This window comes from Thalassophryne amazonica, chromosome 1, assembly GCF_902500255.1.
Source record: "Thalassophryne amazonica chromosome 1, fThaAma1.1, whole genome shotgun sequence".
Classification (NCBI taxonomy): Eukaryota; Metazoa; Chordata; class Actinopteri; order Batrachoidiformes; family Batrachoididae; genus Thalassophryne; species Thalassophryne amazonica.
The window spans coordinates 44,943,400-44,965,546 of NC_047103.1; the positions used below are offsets into that span (position 1 = coordinate 44,943,400).

The 22,147-nt window shown below is 40.5% G+C and overlaps 1 protein-coding gene across 1 annotated transcript; it reads right to left on the reverse strand.

Annotated features, from left to right (window-relative positions):
* Window positions 1-565: 565 nt before the first annotated feature.
* Window positions 566-16,535, reverse strand: myd88 (MYD88 innate immune signal transduction adaptor). Its single transcript, XM_034168899.1, is given in 6 exon segments — window positions 566-1,035; window positions 1,170-1,261; window positions 9,734-9,774; window positions 9,776-9,915; window positions 13,223-13,354; window positions 16,145-16,535. Coding segments are annotated over 6 exon segments (870 nt in total). The 5' UTR covers window positions 16,455-16,535; the 3' UTR covers window positions 566-880.
* Window positions 16,536-22,147: the final 5,612 nt, after the last annotated feature.

Genomic DNA, 22,147 nt, shown 5'->3' on the forward strand with positions numbered 1-22,147 from the left:
TTGTAGTTTTTGTCAAAAGCATTTCCTTTCAGATATTTTGGAATGAATGTCACTCCATACCTCTCAGCGGAACTCACCTGGCTGCTGCACATCAGTGCAGAATGTGTCATTTTGGGAAGGAAAAAAAAAAACATTTTGATTGATTGCAATTTATTCTTTGTGTTACATTTGGAAGAGGTGTCATTTGATTTAAACAGCGATCCACTTTGAAGTTATTAATTCCGACCGGACTCTATCTTTCTACCTTGACTCGGCAAAGAGCTGCGCAGCGTTTGGAGCTGTGCGAATGGAACGGCAGACGATTCTTGTTTCTTTCTCGCAACAAGACAGGAGTCCCAGTTAGTGACTTTAATTTTCACAAAGGTGACTCACAATTGACATATTTTAAAGGCTCTGAGAGGGGTTAAGAAGCAGATCTGCTGCTTCTGAAAAGCAGTGAAGCAAAGAACCAACAAAGGAGCAAATCGAAGCATTGCTTCATTGGTTCAAGGTTCAAAGCAAAGCCGCACTGCCGAAGCAGTTGATTACAGACCCGCTGCAGGATCAGCAATCAATGTAGAGAAATGATCATTTTCCCGACAAACACCCTCAAAAACAACAGCCACTCCGAAGGACCAATAAGGGAATCGTTAAGCAAAAAGGCTATTGATGTCGGTGGATCAAATCATTTCTTAACGATTCTCGAAAATAACCAGTTCCCAATACCCAACCCTATATCTGACATTTTTATAGCTCATTTTTGATAAAAATTGTGCTTTATGATCAATAAGAACATAAAGGGGTAACTTAAAGCAAACTTGTCAGCTCAGCAAAATGCAGGGTTTTTGTCAAAAATAGCATAAAATGTGTGTTTGAACACATTTAACTGGCTGGTTTGTGATTATGGCAGAGAGAGGGCTTTGGCCAGGCGGACCCAGAACCAGGCCTGTGTGCACGGCCGGGTGTAGTCACATATGGTAAGGAAGCGCAAAATGCTGGGGAATGGCTTTTTCATCTGTTTGTACACCACCGGAATGAGACGTTTATTTCGAGCTCCTGTAAAAGAAAGGAGAAAAACTGAATCAACACCAGACAACAAGTGAAACTGACTGGACATGTTTTTATTTTAAACACTGTATGTGTGTTTGGACAGAAAGCAAGGAGCAGTGCAACATAAAAATCTACCTTACCTGGAGAAAGGCTGAGCGCAAACTTCGTCTGAAAGTCACAGGCATCGCTGTCAAGGTATTCATCAGAGATCACCACCACCATCCGCTTGCACCTGCAATTATAACACACAACTCTAAAACAAATGTGTTTAAAAGAGGAATTTGAGTCAGACTTTTATGTGATGTTATAGAAAACATGTTTTTCCCCCTAATATTAAAGTTGTTCTTGTATAAATTTAACCTCCTGAAATTTTAAAACAAAGGTCAATTCAGAGTTTCCACACTGACTGAAACCCTCTTCTTTTTGTCCCTGTACTTTTCATTTCTATTTTTGAACAAAAACTAACAACTGCACATCCCCAAGTGAAGAAATCTAAAAATCTGTTCTCTGCACATGTACTCAGCAAACAATGCCGTGCGTGTCGTACATGTGAACATCGAAATAGGATGGATCCAAACAAAACAGACACGCAACACAGCACTAGCTTCAAGTCTTATGACTGTTTTGGTTTCACGTAGCGTTCACCAATGCTGTGTCTGGTTCCTTGTTAATATGGTTACTAAAAAACAGACACCAAATGGATAACAAGGTTTAGCATTCAATTTTGGGTCAAGCTCAGATAAGTGGCAGAGGTAGAAAATAAAAAATTACAAGAATACGAAACAAAAATATAAATGCAGCACTTTTGTTTTCATTGTCATTTTTCATGCATTGACTTCAATGAGTTGAACGTCTAAGCACACTAAGTCTTAACCGTCTGAAATTGTCCTCACAGATTTATTAAAAATCCAAGTTTGTCAAGATAATGCATCTTCTTAGCAGGTGTGGCATATCTAGGTGCTGATTGAACAGATGCACGTGACTGGTTACAATAAAAAAAGCATGCATGCTAGAATTTCTTTTTGTGGCACTCCCCCCCGAAAAATTAAAATCGTGAAGTGCAAGCAACTTCTTTCATTTAAATACACAACTGCAAAAATATTGTATTGTGTAAACTGTGAAACCACAAAACTTTACAAAAACTGCACATTGGGAGCACAGTGAGCATGATTCATTGCTGCACTTAATCTGATATAATAAAGATGATATCAATTAATAAAACAGTGTGTTATTTCATCATTAATGGCTTCCAAAAATACAAATTTCAGCAAATGTATGCTAAAGACCAAGATTAACAAATTATGTAAATCTTACCATAACCATTGGGGGTTTTCAACCACTCTACCTTTATTTTGACGGCTTCCACTCCATCCTCCTTCTCCCCCCCACCCCAACCCCCATCTGCTACTCTTACTTCCATTTCTGTCTGTCTCCTTTTGACCTCACCTGTGTCACATATGTCTCTACAATCGGTTGACCATCCTATGCATTGCAGCTGTTTCGCTTTTTAGGTGGCACCGTGCTTACTTTAGCTAACGTGCGTCTGATTCAATTAAACACCTACAACATTTAAATTAAAAAGGGGTCACATAGCATCAAAGACAAAGGTGAACTCACATTTATAAAGCATCACACAGTGCTGTTCAGAGAGCTGCAGATGCACCTAAATTATCTTTTTATTTACAAAATAATGGATATTTAGTGTTGTTTTCCATTATTTTGTCTGACTTAGTCTTCATTGTTATTTAGAAAAAAATAAAAAATAAAAATAAATTCTGGCCTGGCGGCAGTGCTTGTTAGCTTAGTGGCCCATCAGGCTTATAGTACTACAACAGAAACACTGCAAATTGTGAGGTATATTGAGCGAAAAAACAAGAGGCACTAAGAAACACAAAAGCAGTCTGCAAAAATAATTAAATACAAAATTCGTTACATGTATAAAATGGACAAAATCATTTTTCTGAGTCCACTGTGGAGTGGTACCTTAAAATCCTAAAGCCTGATTAATGCTTCTCCAGCTCCATAACTCTGTGGCCTTGCAATGACATTGACATGAGCGTGACCCTTTTAAACTTCTCCGTCGCATCTTTATGCAATTTGCCGCAGGAAATGCAGTTTTTTCTGAATTAATTTGTTCCTCAATGAGCTCCACTTCTTTATGCAATCATCAACCTCCAAAGCAACGATATGGTACATACAATTTTCCTCCATGAATTGCGGGTCAACTGAGGGTCTTTTTCAGACTCCGTGTTGTGAAGTTGGTCATATTTGCAGACTTTTCTGCCAATACATATTTGATCCATGATTGAAATGTAATCTACAGGCGCACTGTAAAAGCTTTTAAATATGACGGGAGAGGAAAGAGTGAAAATGTAAAAGTGATAAATCACAGCCCTTGCTGCCTCTGTCATTTAGGAGGTGCACGTCAGGCTCCGGAGAGGGTTCGCAGCCATGCAGAGGGCTGCTAAAGTGGTTTGGTTTGTCACATCCAGGGATATGTGTAAAACCTAACACCATATTACAGGACAGGCAACAAGCAGTATTTTGTTAATAATCAAATCAAATCAATTTTATTTATATAGCGCCAAATCACAACAGTTGCCCCAAAGCGCTTTATATTGTAAGGCAAAGCCATATAATAATTACGGAAAAACCCCAACGGTCAAAACGACCCCCTGTGAGCAAGCACTTGGCGACAATGGGAAGGAAAAACTCCCTTTTAACAGGAAGAAACCTCCAGCAGAACCAGGCTCAAGGAGGGGCAGTCTTCTGCTGGGACTGGTTGGGGCTGAGGGAGAGAACCAGGAAAAAGACATGCTGTGGAAGACAGCAGAGATCAAACACTAATGATTAAATGCAGAGTGGTGCATACAGAGCAAAAAGAGAAAGAAACACTCAGTGCATCATGGGAACCCCCCCAGCAGTCTAAGTCTATAGCAGCATAATTAAGGGATGGTTCAGGGTCACCTGATCCAGCCCTAATTATAAGCTTTAGCAAAAAGGAAAGTTTTAAGCCTAATCTTAAAAGTAGAGAGGGTGTCTGTCTCCCTGATCTGAATTTGGAGCTGGTTCCACAGGAGAGGAGCCTGAAAGCTGAAGGCTCTGCCTCCCAATCTACTCTTAAAAACCCTAGGAACTACAAATAAGCCTGCAGTCTGAGAGCGAAGCGCTCTATTGGGGTGATATGGTACTATGAGGTCCCTAAGATAAGATGGGACCTGATTATTCAAAACCTTATAAGTAAGAAGAAGAATTTTAAATTCTATTCTAGAATTAACAGGAAGTCAATGAAGAGAGGCCAATATGGGTGAAATATGCTCTATCATTGTAGTCCCCGTCAGTACGCTGCATCATTTTGAATTAACTGAAGGCTTTTCAGGGAACTTTTAGAACAACCTGATAATAATGAATTACAATAGTCCAGCCTAGAGGAGATAAATGCATGAATTAGTTTTTCAGCATCACTCTGAGACAAGACCTTTCTAATTTTAGAGATATTGCGCAAATGCAAAAAAGCAGTCCTACATATTTGCTTAATATGCACATTGAAGGACATATCCTGATCAAAAATGACTCCAAGATTTCTCACAGTATTACTGGAGGTCAGGGTAATGCCATCCAGAGTAAGGATCTGGTTAGACACCATGTTTCTAAGATTTGTGGGGCCAAGTACAATAACTTCAGTTTTATCTGAATCTAAAAGCAGGAAATTAGAGGTCATCCATGTCTTTATGTCTGTAAGACATTCCTGCAGTTTAACTAATTGGTGTGTGTCCTCTGGCTTCATGGATAGATAAAGCTGGGTATCATCTGCGTAACAATGAAAATTTAAGCAATGCTTTCTAATAATACTGCCTAAGGGAAGCATGTATAAAGTGAATAAAATGGTCCTAGCACAGAACCTTGTTGTAACGCCATAATTACCTTAGTCTGTGACGAAGACTCCCCATTACATGAACAAATTGTTAATCTATTAGATAAATATGATTCAAACCACAGCAGCGCAGTGCCTTTAATACCTATGGCATGCTCTAATCTCTGTAATAAACTTTTATGGTCAACAGTATCAAAAGTAGCACTGAGGTCTAACAGGATGAGCACAGAGATGAGTCCACTGAGGCCAAAAGAAGATCATATGTAACCGTCACTAATGCTGTTTCTGTACTATGATGAATTCTAAAACCTGACTGAAACTCTTCAAATAGACCATTCCTCTGCAGGTGATCAGTTAGCTGTTTTACAACTACCCTTTCAAGAATTTTTGAGAGAAAAGGAAGGTTGGAGATTGGCATATAATTAGCTAAGATAGCTGGGTCAAGTGATGGCTTTTTAAGTAATGGTTTAATTTCTGCCACCTTAAAAGCCTGTGGTACATAGCCAACTAATAAAGATAGATTGATCATATTTAAGATCGAAGCATTAATTAATGGTAGGGCTTCCTTGAGCAGCCTGGTAGGAATGGGGTCTAATAGACATGTTGATGGTTTGGAGGAAGTAACTAATGAAAATAACTCAGACAGAACAATCGGAGAGAAAGAGTCTAACCAAATACCGGCATCACTGAAAGCAGCCAAAGATAACGATATGTCTTTGGGATGGTTATGAGTAATTTTTTCTCTAATAGTTAAAATGTTATTAGCAAAGAAAGTCATGAAGTCATTACTAGTTAAAGGAATACTCGGCTCAATAGAGCCTCTGACTCTTTGTCAGCCTGGCTACAGTGCTGAAAGAAACCTGGGGTTGTTCTTATTTTCTTCAATTAGTGATGAGTAGTAAGATGTCCTAGCTTTACGGAGGGCTTTTTATAGAGCAACAGACTCTTTTTCCAGGCTAAGTGAATATCTTCTAAATTAGTGAGATGCCATTACCTCTCCAACTTACGGGTATCTGCTTTAAGCTGCGAGTTTGTGAGTTATACCACGGAGTCCAGCACTTCTGATTTAAGGCTCTCTTTTCAGAGGAGCTACAGCATCCAGAGTTGTGCTCAATGAGGATGTAAAATACTGACGAGATAATCTATCTCACTCACAGAGTTTAGGTAGCTACTCTGCCCTGTGTTGGTATATGGCATTGGAGAACATAAAGAAGGAATCATATCCTTAAACCTAGTTACAGCGCTTTCTGAAAGACTTCTACTGTATTGAAACTTATTCCCCACTGCTGGGTAGTCCATCAGAGTAAATGTAAATGTTATAAGAAATGATCAGACAGAAGGGGGTTTTCAGGGAATACTGTTAAGGCTTCAATTTCCATACCATAAGTCAGAACAAGATCTAAGGTATGATTAAAGTGGTGGGTGGACTCATTTACATTTTGAGCAAAGCCAATCGAGTCTAACAATAGATTAAATGCAGTGTTGAGACTGTCATTCTCAGCATCTGCTGTGGATGTTAAAATTGCCCACTATAATTATCTTATCTGAGCTAAGCACTAAGTCAGACAAAAGGTCCGAAAATTCACAGAGAAACTCACAGTAACGACCAGGTGGACGATAGATAACAACAAATAAAACTGGTTTTTGGGACTTCCAATTTGGATGGACAAGGCTAAGAGTCAAGCTTTCAAATGAATTAAAGCTTGTCTGGGTTTTTGATTAATTAATAAGCTGGAGTGGAAGATTGCTACTAATCCTCCGCCTCGGCCCGTGCTACGAGCATTCTGGCAGTTAGTGTGACTCGGGGGTTGTTGACTCATTTAAACTAACATATTCATCTTGCTGTAACCAGGTTTCTGTAAGGCAGAATAAATCAATATGTTGATCAATTATTATATCATTTACTAACAGGGACTTAGAAGAGAGAGATCTAATGTTTAATAGGCCACATTTAACTGTTTTAGTCTGTGGTGCAGTTGAAGGTGCTGTATTACTTTTTCTTTTTGAATTTTTATGCTTAAATACATTTTTGCTGGTTATGGTGGTCTGGGAGCAGGCACCAGACAGCCAGCAATTCAAGGAGAACATGCGGCTAAACATGTCACTCCCGGTCCGATTGGGGCGGGGCCCAGAGACAAACTACAGAGTCCGACATTGTTTTTGCAAAGTTACACACCAATCAATGTTAATTTTAGTGACCTCCGACTGGCGTAACCGGGTGTCATACTGCCGACGTGAATTACAATCTTACCAAATTTACACTTAGCCTTAGCCAGCAGTTTCAAATTTCCTTCAGTGTCGCCTGCTCTGGCCCCCAGAAGACAACTGACTATGGTTGCTGGTGTCGTTAACTTCACATTTCTCAAAACAGAGTCGCCAATAACCAGAGTTTGTTCCTCGGCGGGTGTGTCGCCAAGTGGGGAAAAAACGGTTTTTAGAGATTGTGAACGGGTTGGCGGTGTACACGGGGCTTCTGTTTAGGACTACGCTTCCTCCTCACAGTCACCCAGTCGGCCTGCTCTTCCCGGCTGCTCGGGATCTGCTGGAGGGGAACTAACGGCGGCTAAGCCTACCTTGGTCCGCACCAACTACAGGGGCCTGGCTAGCTGTAGGATTTTTCCACGGTGCGGAGCCGAGGTCTCCAATTCGCCCAGCCTGGCCTCCCAAAGCTACAAATAAGCTACACTTATTACAAGTACTGTTACTGCTAAAGGAGGCCGAGGAATAACTAACATTTCACACCCAGAGCAGAAAAGTGCGGGAGAGACAGAGAGAAGCCGCCATGCTAAACCGGCTAAGAGCTAGTAGCTACGCTAAGCTAGCGGATTCCTAAAACACACAAAGTGAATAATGTGTAAATAATTTAGAGGTGATCAGCAGCTAGGGAGTGCTTTAGTTAAGGCACGTGAAGATTACACTGTTGAAACAAATCGTTATCTAGTTAACTAGATCAATCTACTGCGCAGATTAAACAGCTAACAGATACAGCAAAGCACGCTGTGCTCCGGAACAGAAAGTGATACAATACCGCAGTGAGAGCCAACCACCAGTAGAGGCAGAGAATCACCGGCCTTGAATTACACCTGCCTTCTTTAGGTGCCAGATCTGAGCACAGTTTGAAAAAAATAAATGGCCGGGCTTTTAATCAAGGAAATATGGTACCCACTTTCCTCTAAGTGGTGACTGTCAGTCCTGAACTTCATTTCATACCCGTTACTGGGCACGTCCAGACTTCTCTGTCCAATATATGCCAGGGGTCTTTCATGAAATGCATTGCGTTGGTCACACTGGTCGTTTTGTCCAATGTGAGCGAAAATGTGTTATACAAAATTCAGTATATACGGTGTTTATTACATGTGAAAACCATTCAAAAGCATTGGGACTTTGCTTTTGTCCGTGTGAGTGTGAATATCCACTTTATCGATGACAGTTTAGGCGAGTTTTACTGTATCTCCCCCCTCATTGAAATCAATTATACAAATATTTTAAGACGTGTATTGAATTTTGCCACAAATGGCATATCATGAGCGTAATTCGTTGCTGCACGGACAAAGTGTATTTTAACCTTTTTAATCGCTTCAGTTCATTATGCTCTGTGGTGTGGCACTTTTCACTATGCATATCAGGTTTATTTCTATGATGTCAATATAGCGCAGTAATCCTGGGCCATTGAGTGGTGGGTCGGGATGCATATTTTTGCCGATATTTTCAAACTAATTTCAACAGTGCTGATGCCAATACCATATATAAACATTGTGCACCCCCCCTTCATTTAATGAACAACACCAACTCTTTCCTGTACTAGAACTGACCTACCACTGTACTAAAAAATATCCTAGTTTAACTGAAAATAACTATTCTTTGCAGTACTTTTCCGTAATATAATAAAATGTTTAAACTGCATTACATTAAATTATATGCTGGTGCCACTTTTCAAAGTAACACGTTAACAGAAAAATTGAAAAACTGAAAAACACAACACATAACGCATACATAAAAAGTTGGCTCACTTTAACTTTTGTCGTGTCGGCTGGCGCGCGCTACTCTCCAAATTCGGCAGTGCGTCCTGATCAAGCTGGCTGCTTTGGGTTCTGTTCATTGTCGTACTATCCATGAGAAAATCATCCAGAATATCCATATTGGGACCAACACACCCTTCTCACCTTTTTATCTTTTCCTCTGCGGACAGTTTTTTTATTTTTTATTTTCCCCCTCTGCGGACAGTTCTTGGGCTGCGCGCTATGACGTCATTTGTTTACGCACAGCGGGCGGGTATAGCCAGATAGCGTCGATGTAAATCTACAATACCGGCCCAGCAACGCCCCGGTAAACTGATAATGAGCATTATTATGCATAATGTTACTGCTGTTATTGGTAAAAACTTATGCCCAGGTGTGAGATTGTGTATTGCTGTAGGAGAGACCCTGCAACACAATGCCACAGATGTCTTAAGGAAGTGTGCAAATGCCCACTAACTCCAGGAATGTCAGCCATTCCTAATGAAGACCTTTTGTCAAGATCAACTGCAAACTGTGGAGTGGCCTTTTATTGTCATCAGTCACCTCGGACTGATCACTTTTTAATCAATTTAACTTGACATTCTTATGACTTTATTATAATTTTGGGCTGTAGACATGAATAAAATCCAGCTAAATTATTAAGTTTCAGGAACTTCAGACAACAGTCTGTATTCTTAATGTATTCATAAATTACTTGAACAAGTCAATCATTTAACAAAAGTGCTGTCTATTTGCTTTCTTTCAATCGATTAATCAACTAGTTGCCACCGCTGTATTAGGTGGACAAAGTTTTTATGTCTCAGGTTCCCACCTCTTTTCAATGAGTTCACCAGTAATGTCCAGACACAGGAAACGGGAGGACATCTCTGTCAAACACACACAGTTTCAGCTTGTAGTCTGTTTGTTCCAGTTGCCGGATCATCTCGTGGACAAAGTGGAAGTCACTTGGGCAGTAGGCAAATAAAGGCGGTCATTCAAACAGCTCTGGGGTGCCTGTATTTCACAGAAATGAAAGATAAGTACATGAAGGAAACCACAAAAACTGTGCAAAGTACTGAAAATGTGCCAGTGCTGCCAGATGTGGGCTTAGAGCTGCAGATGGCCTGCAAGATAAAAAGACAACACAAAGCTTTGCAAAGTATCACCACTGTAGGTACAACCTACAGTGGTCACATTTTGTAATATAAGCAGAGCACACTTGCACAAACTGCCCCTTTAGGGAGCACATTTAAAATGCACTAATGAGGTTATGAGTTCACCTGTTTATGTGTAGTCACAACCTGCCTTATGTTCATTCTACAACCCCTGGCAAAAATATGGAATCACCGGCCTTGGAGGATGTTCATTCAGTTGTTTAATTTTGTAGGAAAAAAGCAGATCACAGACATGACACAAAACTAAAGTCATTTCAAATGGCAACTTTCTGGCTTTAAGAAACACTATAAGAAATCAGGAAAAACAATTGTGGCAGTCAGTAACTGTTACTTTTTTAGACCAAGCAGAGGGAAAAAATATGGACTCACTCAATCTGAGGAAAAAAAATTATGGGAATGATGAAAACAAAAGAACGCTCCAACACATCACTAGTATTTTGTTGCACCACCTCTGGCTTTTATAACAGCTTGCAGTCTCTGAGGCATGGACTTAATGAGTGACAAACAGTACTCTTCATCAATCTGGCTCCAACTTTCTCTGATTGCTGTTGCCAGATCAGCTTTGCAGGTTGGAGCCTTGTCATGGACCATTTTCTTCAACTTCCAAAGATTTTCAATTGGATTAAGATCCGGACTATTTGCAGGCCATGACATTGACCCTATGTGTCTTTTTGCAAGGAATGTTTTCACAGTTTTTGCTCTATGGCAAGATGCATTATCATCTTGAAAAATGATTTCATCATCCCCAAACATCCTTTCAATTGATGGGATAAGAAAAGTGTCCAAATATCAACGTAAACTTGTGCATTTATTGATGATGTAATGACAGCCATCTCCCCAGTGCCTTTACCTGACATGCAGCCCCATATCATCAATGACTGTGGAAATTTACATGTTCTCTTCAGGCAGTCATCTTTATAAATCACATTGGAACGGCACCAAACAAACGTTCCAGCATCATCACCTTGCCCAATGCAGATTCAAGATTCATCACTGAATATGACTTTCATCCAATCATCCACAGTCCACGATTGCTTTTCCTTAGCCCATTGTAACCTTGTTTTTTTCTGTTTAGGTATTAATGATGGCTTTCGTTTAGCTTTTCTGTATGTAAATCCCATTTCCTTTAGGCGGTTTCTTACAGTTCGGTCACAGACATTGACTCCAGTTTCCTCTCATTCGTTCCTCATTTGTTTTGTTGTGCATTTTCGATTTCTGAGACATATTGCTTTAAGTTTTCTGTCTTGACGCTTTGATGTCTTGTCTATGTTTGCCTTTAACAACCTTCCCTCTGAGTTTGATAATCCTCTCCTTTGTTTCAATTGACATCTCTCGTGTTGGAGCCATGATTCTTGTCAGTCCACTTGGTGCAACAGCTCTCCAAGGTGTGATCACTCCTTTTTAGATGCAGACTAACGAGCAGATCTGATTTGATGCAGGTGTTAGTTTTGGGGATGAAAATTTACAGGGTGATTCCATAATTTATTCCTCAGAATTGAGTGAGTCCATATTTTTTTTCCCTCTGCTTGGTCTAAAAAAGTAACCGTTACTGACTGCCACAATTATTTTTCCTGAGTTCTTATAGTGGTTCTTAAAGCCAGAAAGTTGCCATTTGAAATGACTTTAGTTTTGTGTCATGTCTGATCTGCTTTTTTTCTACAAAATTAAACAACTGAATGAACATCCTCCGAGGCCAGTGATTCCATAATTATTGCCAGGGGTTGTAGTAATACATTATTTTGGCTTTTCCCTTTTTCCCTCTGGGTCACCAGGTCACTGATGTGATACCAAGGGTGGGAATATGACATAACATCATGGTCGTCCTCATTTTTTGGATAGTGACAGTATTATAATCACTGTATTACTATTTTTATTTTATTTATTTATTTATTTGCAAGATTTGGGAAGAGTAGCATATGCTGTATTTCTATGCCAAAAAAAAGTTTGATCACAAGTATAAAAGATGCATCATTGTCAATTGGGAGACATGGCAGAGTTTTAAAAAGATGATGTGAAATTCCAGCTACAGTTTGGCACTGATCTGCTTTTTTTGTATGAAAATCCTTCTTTGTTCCACTGCACCATGAATCTGTGAGTGGCAATACAACAGGCAGAAGCTGCACTATGCAATTTCTCTAATAACAAATCAGAAACCATTCTTTTCAGTAGTTTTCATGGGTGTCTTGGTGGCTTCCCTCACAAGTCTCCTACTTGTACAGTCACTACCTACTCGACAGATTTACCAGACAATACCATACTATTTGTATTTGTTAATGATAAATGTAAATGAAGTCTGAAACATATTCAGTGACTTTGCAATGTTTGTTATCCATTCCCTGACTTGTTTTAAGAAACCTGGCTGTGAAAGTGAAGTTTTAATTACTGTACTTAGGCTCTGAAAACTTGGGGAGTACGGCTGTAATTCTGAAATGGTTAATGTGGTATTTTTGTTAAACCCCTTGAATTAAAGCTGAATGTCTACACTACAAGCACATCTAAATTGCTTCATTTCAACTCCATTGTGGAGATATACACAGACAACAATTTAACTCCATAGAAGTTAGCTTTGAGTTAGCAAAAGTTTGCGTGGACGCTAAGGTCCACAAATTGTCTTGTAAATGACACCAGAGGCGTTACCAGGTTATAACAACAGTGTTTTCAGTTTCAGAAGTGCTTATTTCTCACTAGCTTTTACATAATATATGAGAAACGTGTATAAACACACAAAACGAAGCAGTTTTGAAGAGACCAGTGACTGACGTCACAGTGCGACTCTACTCTGATTGGCTGTCACCCGCATCACTTAAAAACTAAACAGATCACATTATAACAGAATCCAACTTTTTAAACCTCTTAAAATACATCAATGTTAGCCATGTTTGAACTTGTCTAAGATATATGTCCCAAGAATGTTCCCTATGAATTTCAACACTAGCAGTAATGGGACTGGACTTATGCTGAACACAGACAGACGGACAAAAAGCCTTCACAATACCCAATGGCCATATTTTGGCCTCGGGTAAAAATTAAGCCACTGTCCAAGTACTTATGGCCCTGACTGCTGGTCAGAGAAGGCCTAAATTTTGCCAATACGGGAGGTTAAAAAATATATATATATAAAAAAAAAAAAACAAGAGAATACAGACCTTCATTGTCATCCTCCATGGTGATACGTGCAAACTCAGCGGTGCGAGGGACACAGCTATCAACTTCATGAACCTGAACTGGAGGCTCATTGTTTTTCTTAAGATTCTCACAATACTTCCTGACATCTTCATCTGAAAGGTAAATGTATGCACAACGCACAGAACACACACACACACACACACAGGTTTGGGAAGCTATTGTAACTGCCTGAACATGTTAACAGTTTAAGCTAACCAGTGGACTAATAAGATTTTGTTTTCCAATAAAAAATAACAAAAATCCTTGCCGTGGTGATAGTGCACTTCTGTGAGTCACAAATCCTCATTTTAAACAACTGTCCAAAGTTTTTTAGTATCTACAGTACGGTGCAAATGTTTTATGCACATTTAATGCATCATAAAAACAAAAAAATTATGAAAACCTGATTAAATAGTCATAAATAAATTAAATGTGTGATGAATTTCAACTTTAATGATAATGGAAATGAAAAGTAGGTTTTATTTGTGTGTTTTTTTTGTTTTTTTTGGTATACAAGTCACACTATAGTACATGTTGCAGGAAGTAAAGAACTATTGTAAGAAAAACGCAACTTAAAGTAGGGGTGCACGGTATATGTGGTAGACAGTATAAATGATATAAATTTGGCCTACGGTAGAGATTTGGACTCTACAGACCATTCACAATAATACAATAACATGCTTTTGGAGGGCGGTATGCATTTTCAAGAGGCCCGAAGTCCATGCCCAGTCGCCCAAAATGACAGCTATTCGCCCGAGTTAGACAAGGGCGAATAGCTGTAATGTCCCTTTAAACAGTTTGTATGAAAGACTGTTTGGGTAGTTTCTATGGAGATAAACAGTGACATCAGAGCACATGTATATAGCGCCAAATCACAACAAACAGTTGCCCCAAGGCGCTTTATATTGTAAGGCAATGGTGTGGTGGAAATTACATTTACAAGGCCAATAGTGCCCGTAGTTAAAGAATCACCCACATATGCCAGGCCTGTAGGTGGTACTGTAACGCTCCCACAAAAAAACGAGAAGAAGACCGTAGAGCATGCCCATAACAAATGTAAGCGCTAATCAATGTAGCAGGCGATGCTATAAGTTTACAAAGCCACATGCTGAGTAAAATAAAGCCTTTTAAGAGAAAGGGTCTGTGCCGATCGTCTGAAATGGACTTATTGTGCATTTAAAGTGAAGCAGTGTGTTTATATATATATATATATATATATATATATATATATATATATATATATATTTTTTTTTTTTTTTTTTTTAAACGTGGTTTGCTCCACTGTTGCTCTCCACCTCCGCAGATGAAGCGAAAGGAAGTGCACTTTAAATTAATCATGTTTAACTATTCAAAAAAATGCTTTTTTCAGATTTGATAAGAGTTTTATCAACAGGCTGTAGAGTTAATTTTTCAGTGCAGCTGTTGTGGAAATGTTGCACTCCACAGCCGTTTTTTTTTTTTCAAAGGCTGTGTTATTTGCCAAGTATCCACAGAAAACTAGGAATATGACTTAGACTTGTAGAAATATACACTAAACACTGAATAAATCACAGCAATAAAAGTGCAAATGAATGTGCAATAAGAAAAAAAAAAGAATGTCCTGTCCGCAGACTGAAGACTTCACAGCCTGCCTGGGCTTATGGTCTGGCAAAGCTCCAAAACTCTTAATAATGTGAAAAAATAAATAATTACCTGGGAAAACACAGAGAGGGAACATCTTAACCTTAAAAATCTGCATGATGGCACAGCGACATTGTGCTACTACTGATATTGTTTAAAAATACAAAAGTACTTTTTTTTATCCGCTTACTCGATTAGTCGATAGAATACGCGATTCCAAAAATATTCGATAGCTGCAGCCCTAAAACTAATGTTCCCAAAATTTTTCAACCGAAAACTAAACAGTGACCTTGCCAGGGGTCAAAGTTCAAGGCAAAAATACACAAAAACTGATATTTCATTAAATTTCCATCTTTCAAGTGGTGTAACATTCAGCACCATCAAGTCTTCAAGCCAGTTTAACTATCAAATGACTTAGAGGCAAACTGTTTCATCTTACGTACATATTAGGTTGGGGATTTGATGGCGCTGAATATAGGGGGCACTCAAAGTCTGCTCATTTTTGTGAAATTGGCTGTATTTAAAGGCTCATAACCCTCTGCGCCATCAAGACCCCAACCAGATTTCAATGTTATCAACAAATATAGACCCTACTCTATCAAATGCAACTGAAAAAACATTGGGGACTTGATGGCGCTGGCCACCAGGGGGCACCAAAGTACTCGGCTTGCCCAACTTTGAGGAAGTTTAGCGCCACCTGGTGGCCCGTGCCATCAGCCTTTTTTTAACAAAACTTGCAGGAATGGAAAGATGGGACTTTAATGAAATATCAGTTTTTGCGTCTTTTTGCCTTGAATATTGATGACCCCTGGCAAGGTCAACATTTGGTTTTTGGTTGAGAAATTTTGGGAAAGTTCGTTTCTTGGTAGGTTCCATCTCTGAACCAAGTTTCATTGAAATCCGAGTCAGCTTGAATCACACCCTAATGTAAACCTGCTTGGCTCTTCACTATTTTTATATTTATTTTGATAGCACCTGTACCTGGATGTGTTGCTGTATGTAGTTAAATGGTTTTAAAAATGTTGAAAACATAAATGGTTCATTCAGTAGTTCAGCGCAGTTGGAACCAAAATGGCGCCATGTTCTGAGTTGACACCACTCTATCTATCTAGGCACTTTAGTCTGCGGCAACCCATGATGCATAAACACACTCACCCACCCATTGACATTTTTGCTGTTACTGTTTTAAATATCATTATTAATAGACTGAAAATAACTTTAAGCTTAATTTTTAAAAAGTACTGAAGGCAGCTTTTTTGAGGAGATTAGTCTTTTCTTCCTACCTATTAAAGGACGAAGATCGTCCACGGCGTCGTTTCTCTCCACCTCCTGTAGGACTGACAGCAGCTTTCCCACCGTGGCGTCTGAACACCGAGCCTGCCAGTCATGCAGAATCTTCAGGGTGGGGTTGTTGGAGGCTTCGTAGTTTTGTATTTCCAGGTAAGTGAAGCCCATCATCTCTGCCACCGCCGTCCAGTCTGCGGCCACAGCGTGTTTGGGGTTTAAATAAAGTCCCAACTTTTTCCTCACCGTCATGTTCAACGCAGTGAGAGGAATCTCAAACAAGTTCTCTTCTGACTCAGCACAAGCCATGTTACAAAGTAGCACGGCAAAGAAAAACTACTTCATGCACTCACTCGACTTCCACAGGACGCTACCTGACAACCAGGAAGTGACGTCGAAAAGTTCGCGCGGACTGCGTCACACGTGGGAGGGGTTTTGCTGCCTGTGATATTAAAGGGGTGATACAATATGCAAAATCTTAATCCTTTTACCATAGACTTTATATAATATACTGGACACCCGCTGCATGTTACACAGTTTTGTTTTTGTTTTTATAAACAAAAGTGCAAGCATAATGAAGGCGCAATCATGTCACTAAATGTGCCACAACTCAAACCTTCACCAATATACCAACCATAGGACGTCCCTCCAAACTAATAACACTCACACACACATCTTCAACCACTTATCCAAGATCAGGGCGTATATGTGTAGACCGGTCACAGTGCTACCTACTTAACATGAATGTCCCAGAAAGTTTAGTTTTACTAATAGAGTTTATGTCGGAACACCCTTCCTGACTCTCACATGATGTTAATGCTTTTAAGAACAACTATAATACCATACCACCTCAATTTGACTGTCATTTTAACTGTAATTTTAATTGAGGCTCGATGTGTGCGTCTATTTATAACCATCTCTAAGATGTGGCTCTTATGTCTCATGTTTTTACGTTTTATGTCAAATTTTTATACACTCAACAAAAATATAAACGCAACACTTTTGGTTTTGCTCCCATTTTGTATGAGATGAACTCAAAGATCTAAAACTTTTTCCACATACACAATATCACCATTTCCCTCAAATATTGTTCACAAACCAGTTTAAATCTGTGATAGTGAGCACTTCTTCTTTGCTGAGATAATCCATCCCACCTCACAGGTGTGCCATATCAAGATGCTGATTAGACACCATGATTAGTGCACAGGTGTGCCTTAGACTGCCCACAATAAAAGGCCACTCTGAAAGGTGCAGTATTGTTTTAAATGGGGGGGCGGGGGGGATACCAGTCAGTATCTGGTGTGACCACCATTTGCCTCATGCAGTGCAACACATCTCCTTCGCATAGAGTTGATCAGGTTGTCAATTGTGGCCTGTGGAATGTTGGTCCACGCCTCTTCAATGGCTGTACGAAGTTGCTGGATATTGGCAGGAACTGGTACGCGCTGTCGTATACGCCGGTCCAGAGCATCCCAAACATGCTCAATGGGTGACATGTCCGGTGAGTATGCCAGCCATGCAAGAACTGGGACAATTTCAGCTTCCAAGAATTGTGTACAGATCCTTGCAACATGGGGCCGTGCATTATCCTGCTGAAAAATGAGGTGATGTTCCTGGATGTATGGCACAACAATGGGCCTCAGGATCTCGTCATGGTATCTCTGTGCATTCAAAATACCATCAGTAAAATGCACCTGTGTTCTTCGTCCATAACAGATGCCTGCCCATACCATAACCCCACCGCCACCATGGGCCACTCGATCCACAACATTGACATCAGAAAACCGCTCACCCACACGACGCCACACACGCTGTCTGCCATCTGCCCTGAACAGTGTGAACCGGGATTCATCCGTGAAGAGAACACCTCTCCAACGTGCCAAACGCCAGCGAATGTGAGCATTTGCCCACTCAGTTCGGTTACGACGATGAACTGGAGTCAGGTCGAGACCCCGATGAGGACAACGAGCATTCAGATGAGCTTCCCTGAGACGGTTTCTGACAGTTTGTGCAGAAATTCTTTGGTTATGCAAACCGATTGTTTCAGCAGCTGTCCGAGTGGCTGGTCTCAGACGATCTTGGAGGTGAACATGCTGGATGTGGAGGTCCTGGGCTGGTGTGGTTACACGTGGTCTGCGGTTGTGAGGCTGGTTGGATGTACTGCCAAATTCTCTGAAACACCTTTGGAGACGGCTTATGGTAGAGAAATGAACATTCAATACACGAGCAACAGCTCTGGCTGACATTCCTGCTGTCAGCATGCCAATTGCACGCTCCCTCAAATCTTGCTACATCTGTGGCATTGTGCTGTGTGATAAAACTGCACCTTTCAGAGTGGCCTTTTATTGTGGGCAGTCTAAGGCACACCTGTGCACTAATCATGGTGTCTAATCAGCATCTTGATATGGCACACCTGTGAGGTGGGATGGATTATCTCATCAAAGGAGAAGTGCTCACTATCACAGATTTAGACTGGTTTGTGGACAATATTTGAGGGAAATGGTGATATTGTGTATGTGGAAAAAGTTTTAGATCTTTGAGTTCATCTCATACAAAATGGGAGCAAAACCAAAAGTGTTGCGTTTATATTTTTGTTGAGTATGTTTGACATGTACATTATCATGGCGAGCGAGCCGCCATTTTCAAACTGTCTTAAGGGTCTTGAAGCTTCTGGTCTTACTGTATGGTTGGGACACTTGGACACTAACCAGAGACCTAAACTGGCGACTGGATATCATTGAATCATTGGTGCAAGTCTCTTTGAAGGATTCCTTGGTGCTGCTGGAATGACTTTTTGTCAAATGAAGAGTTACTTAGGGAGACAAAGATGAGGAGTATAATGGAACATCACCTATGACATTTTGGCCACGTGGCACGTTTTTCTTGGCATGATCAAACACGCAAGTGCATCAGTGTTGAGGACCTCAGCAACTGAACAAGGCCAAGGTGACATCCCGTTTCACCTGGCTGTAGCAGGCAGACGGCTGCTTTCAAGGGTGTGGGATCAAACGGTTTGCCAAGTAAGGTGGTTCCATAGTGATGTATGTGGCGACGCGTGTCCCTAGTGAATCCTCTCAGACCTGAGCCGATGTCACATGAACGCATCAGCATCTGAGACCAACCCATTGGCTTTCCTTTGGCCACTCCTCATCAACTCTGACTCCTCCTCCTGTCACTCCTCAAGACGGAACACCAGTTTTGAGTGAAGATGGTGCTTTTGACAGCACGAAGGGCTTGTCATCTGGGAAAACCAGACCTTTGTTGATTCTAGTCTGACCTTGTTGTTGGTCAGTGCCATTCTAGTCTCTGAATGTGGTTCCTGGGGGTGAGGAATTTCTGGAAAGTCACTGCTGTTGGCCATCTTGAATACACAGTGCTATGTGGGTGGTCACTGCTAGTGGTGTCATGGATCTGCATGGACCAACCTCACAGTTTAGCATGTCTGCTTTGTTTTCTTTTTTAAATTACTTTTTAATGACATTGACAAAAGTTTGTCATTGTTCTTTAAATTACTTTTTTTTTAATGGAAAGCAAAGTATATTTGTTCTGCACCTGCCGCCTTTCTTTTTTCTTTTGTTGTTGCTCATCCAATCTGGTTCAGGTCTCATATCCGTGATTCACTACCACCTCTTGGTAAACATGGGGACAGGCAGCATTTTCACATGGTGGGGCTCACATGCACTAAACATGCACACACGGCAGCTCGGTTATGAAAACAAGAAACAAAAAGTAGGTAGAGGGAGGGCTGTTTCATTCTCTGTGCAGGACAACGTTACACCACAACATCTTTACATAGAACATACTTGCTGGCTGTTGTGTGTGCCCTTTGTCCATGTCTTTACCTTATGTTCGTGTCCCATATGTTATGTGTCGACGCGGGTTGAGGAGCGGACCTGTGTCTGACAGAACCCAGCGCTAAAAATAACCAGAAAGCGGTTCCAAAACAAAATTTATTTTTTACCCTCTTTGGTGCATAACAATGTGTACAAACTAAACAGCGTCTTTCTGGTGGAGTGACTGCTGGCACGCTCTCCAGCGCCCGTAAGGATCAAAGCCCGGCGCTCCTGGACCCACTACCACCGCCAAACACCCCCCAGGTGGACACGACAAACTGACTCTCTGTGAAGCAAAGAAGAGGTGAGGTAAGTCAGCAGTTACAACAATATCTTTCAAAAGACACACGCTATCAGCAACACATTCAGGTCTGTATCTTTTTTAACTTTATGCAAATGAGCAGCTTCTCACAACAGGTGGAGGATCACTTATCCACACGCCACAGCAGTGAGAAGCAAGCTGCACAATTCTCATCACAATTCAAGTATACTGTGTAACAAAATACCAAGTTACTATCAACAATTAGTCAAACACTTAATCACCTTTGATGTGTGCTGACAGCATGTGTCCCTCACCCTTCCTTGCTTCACGGGCTCGATGTGTCAAACCCAGGCGCGGTCCTCAGCGTCTCACAAACGAACATCACAAGGTCGAGTTCCCGGCAGTTCTGCTTGAATCACACATGACTTAAATGCAGAACGCCATCCAATTATCTGCTTCAGCTGAAAGTCTTTAAGGCTGCATGTGAGCACCATTCACAGGTGCTGCACATGATGTTGATGAGGGTGAAGGATTCTTCAGCCAGCACCTTCTCCACAGACAAATCAGTTCGCATGCCACCTGGAGAGCAAAGAAAAGAAAAGAACACCAAAATATCCAGCCACACACCCCAACACACAACACCATATCTCTTTCTGAGTCTGTGTTGGGTGTGGTCTTCTGTCTGTGTCTGGTTGTTTGTATTCAGTGTGTGTTCTCCCTTGCAGTCATCTGTGTGTGTCCTCCTTGTGGTTCATCCTCTGTCTTTGTCCTTGGTCGTTCTCTCCTGTCTCTGTGTGATAAGTCCTCAGTTTGTGTTTTGTCTCCTCTGTGCGTGTCTCTGTGTTTTGTCATTGTCTTCCGCATTTGTCTCTTTGGTTCATCAGGTTTTGTTCTCCCGGTTCTGCACTCTATTCATTTTTTAGTTCCATGTTAATTTCCTGCTGTTGTTCCTTGATTCAGTTTTTGGTTATTGTTTAGTTCTGGTTATAGTTTATTATTGATTGGTTCTTTTGGTCCTCCTTATGTGTTTAATCTTCATGTTTTGTATTTTGTACACTTTTGAGTTCCATGTTGGGTTTTTTTTTTCCATTATGTACTTGGATTTATATTTTGTTTTTTGTTATTTCCTGTGTCTTAGGTTGTGTTTTATTATCTTTGTTTTTATGTTTTATTTCTACTTACCTCAGATGTCTGTTTAGTTTTTAGTCACCTTGTGTTCCTTTAGCTATCACGTGTCTGTTGTTCCTGCTTCCCTTGATTTCACACACCTGTTGTTTATTACTTCGTTTTTGTATTTAAGCCTTCACCTGTTCTCTGTGTAATTGCCAGCTGATTCACATTGGTTCCTGCTGTTGGTTTGTGAGTATTCTGAAATTGCATGTTTCCTTCGTTACCTTCCATGTTAGTTCTGGTGTTTTGATTCATTCCGAGCTACTCCATGTTGGACTCTGTTGTGCGTTTTTTTTTTTTTTTTTACTTTTTCCACGTCCTATTTTTTTCACTGGTTTGGATTGTTTGCCGCTGTTGGATTAATAAATCACCTTGGTTGTTGCAGTTACCTCCTGCCTCATTGCTGCCTGCATATTGGGTTCAGTTTGGCATTGTAAACTGTAACACTGGCTGCTAAATGAATGTTTGAAATGTTATTTATAGCACCTTTAACATATTTAATTGCAAAAGACAGACAGAGCTTAATTAAGCAAAATATGACCCCTTTAAATCAGTTTCAACAACATTATGGTATTGACAGCAATTGTTTATTGAGCATGTGTAAGATTGTGTTTAATTTCATTGTAATTTTGTTCATGTGTGAAAGGTCGCTGTTGCATGACCAGTTGTGAAGTGGAATTTGTGGTATTGTAGTTCCGGATTTTTTTGCCTGGTTGTGTGTTTCAGTGTGACCTGTT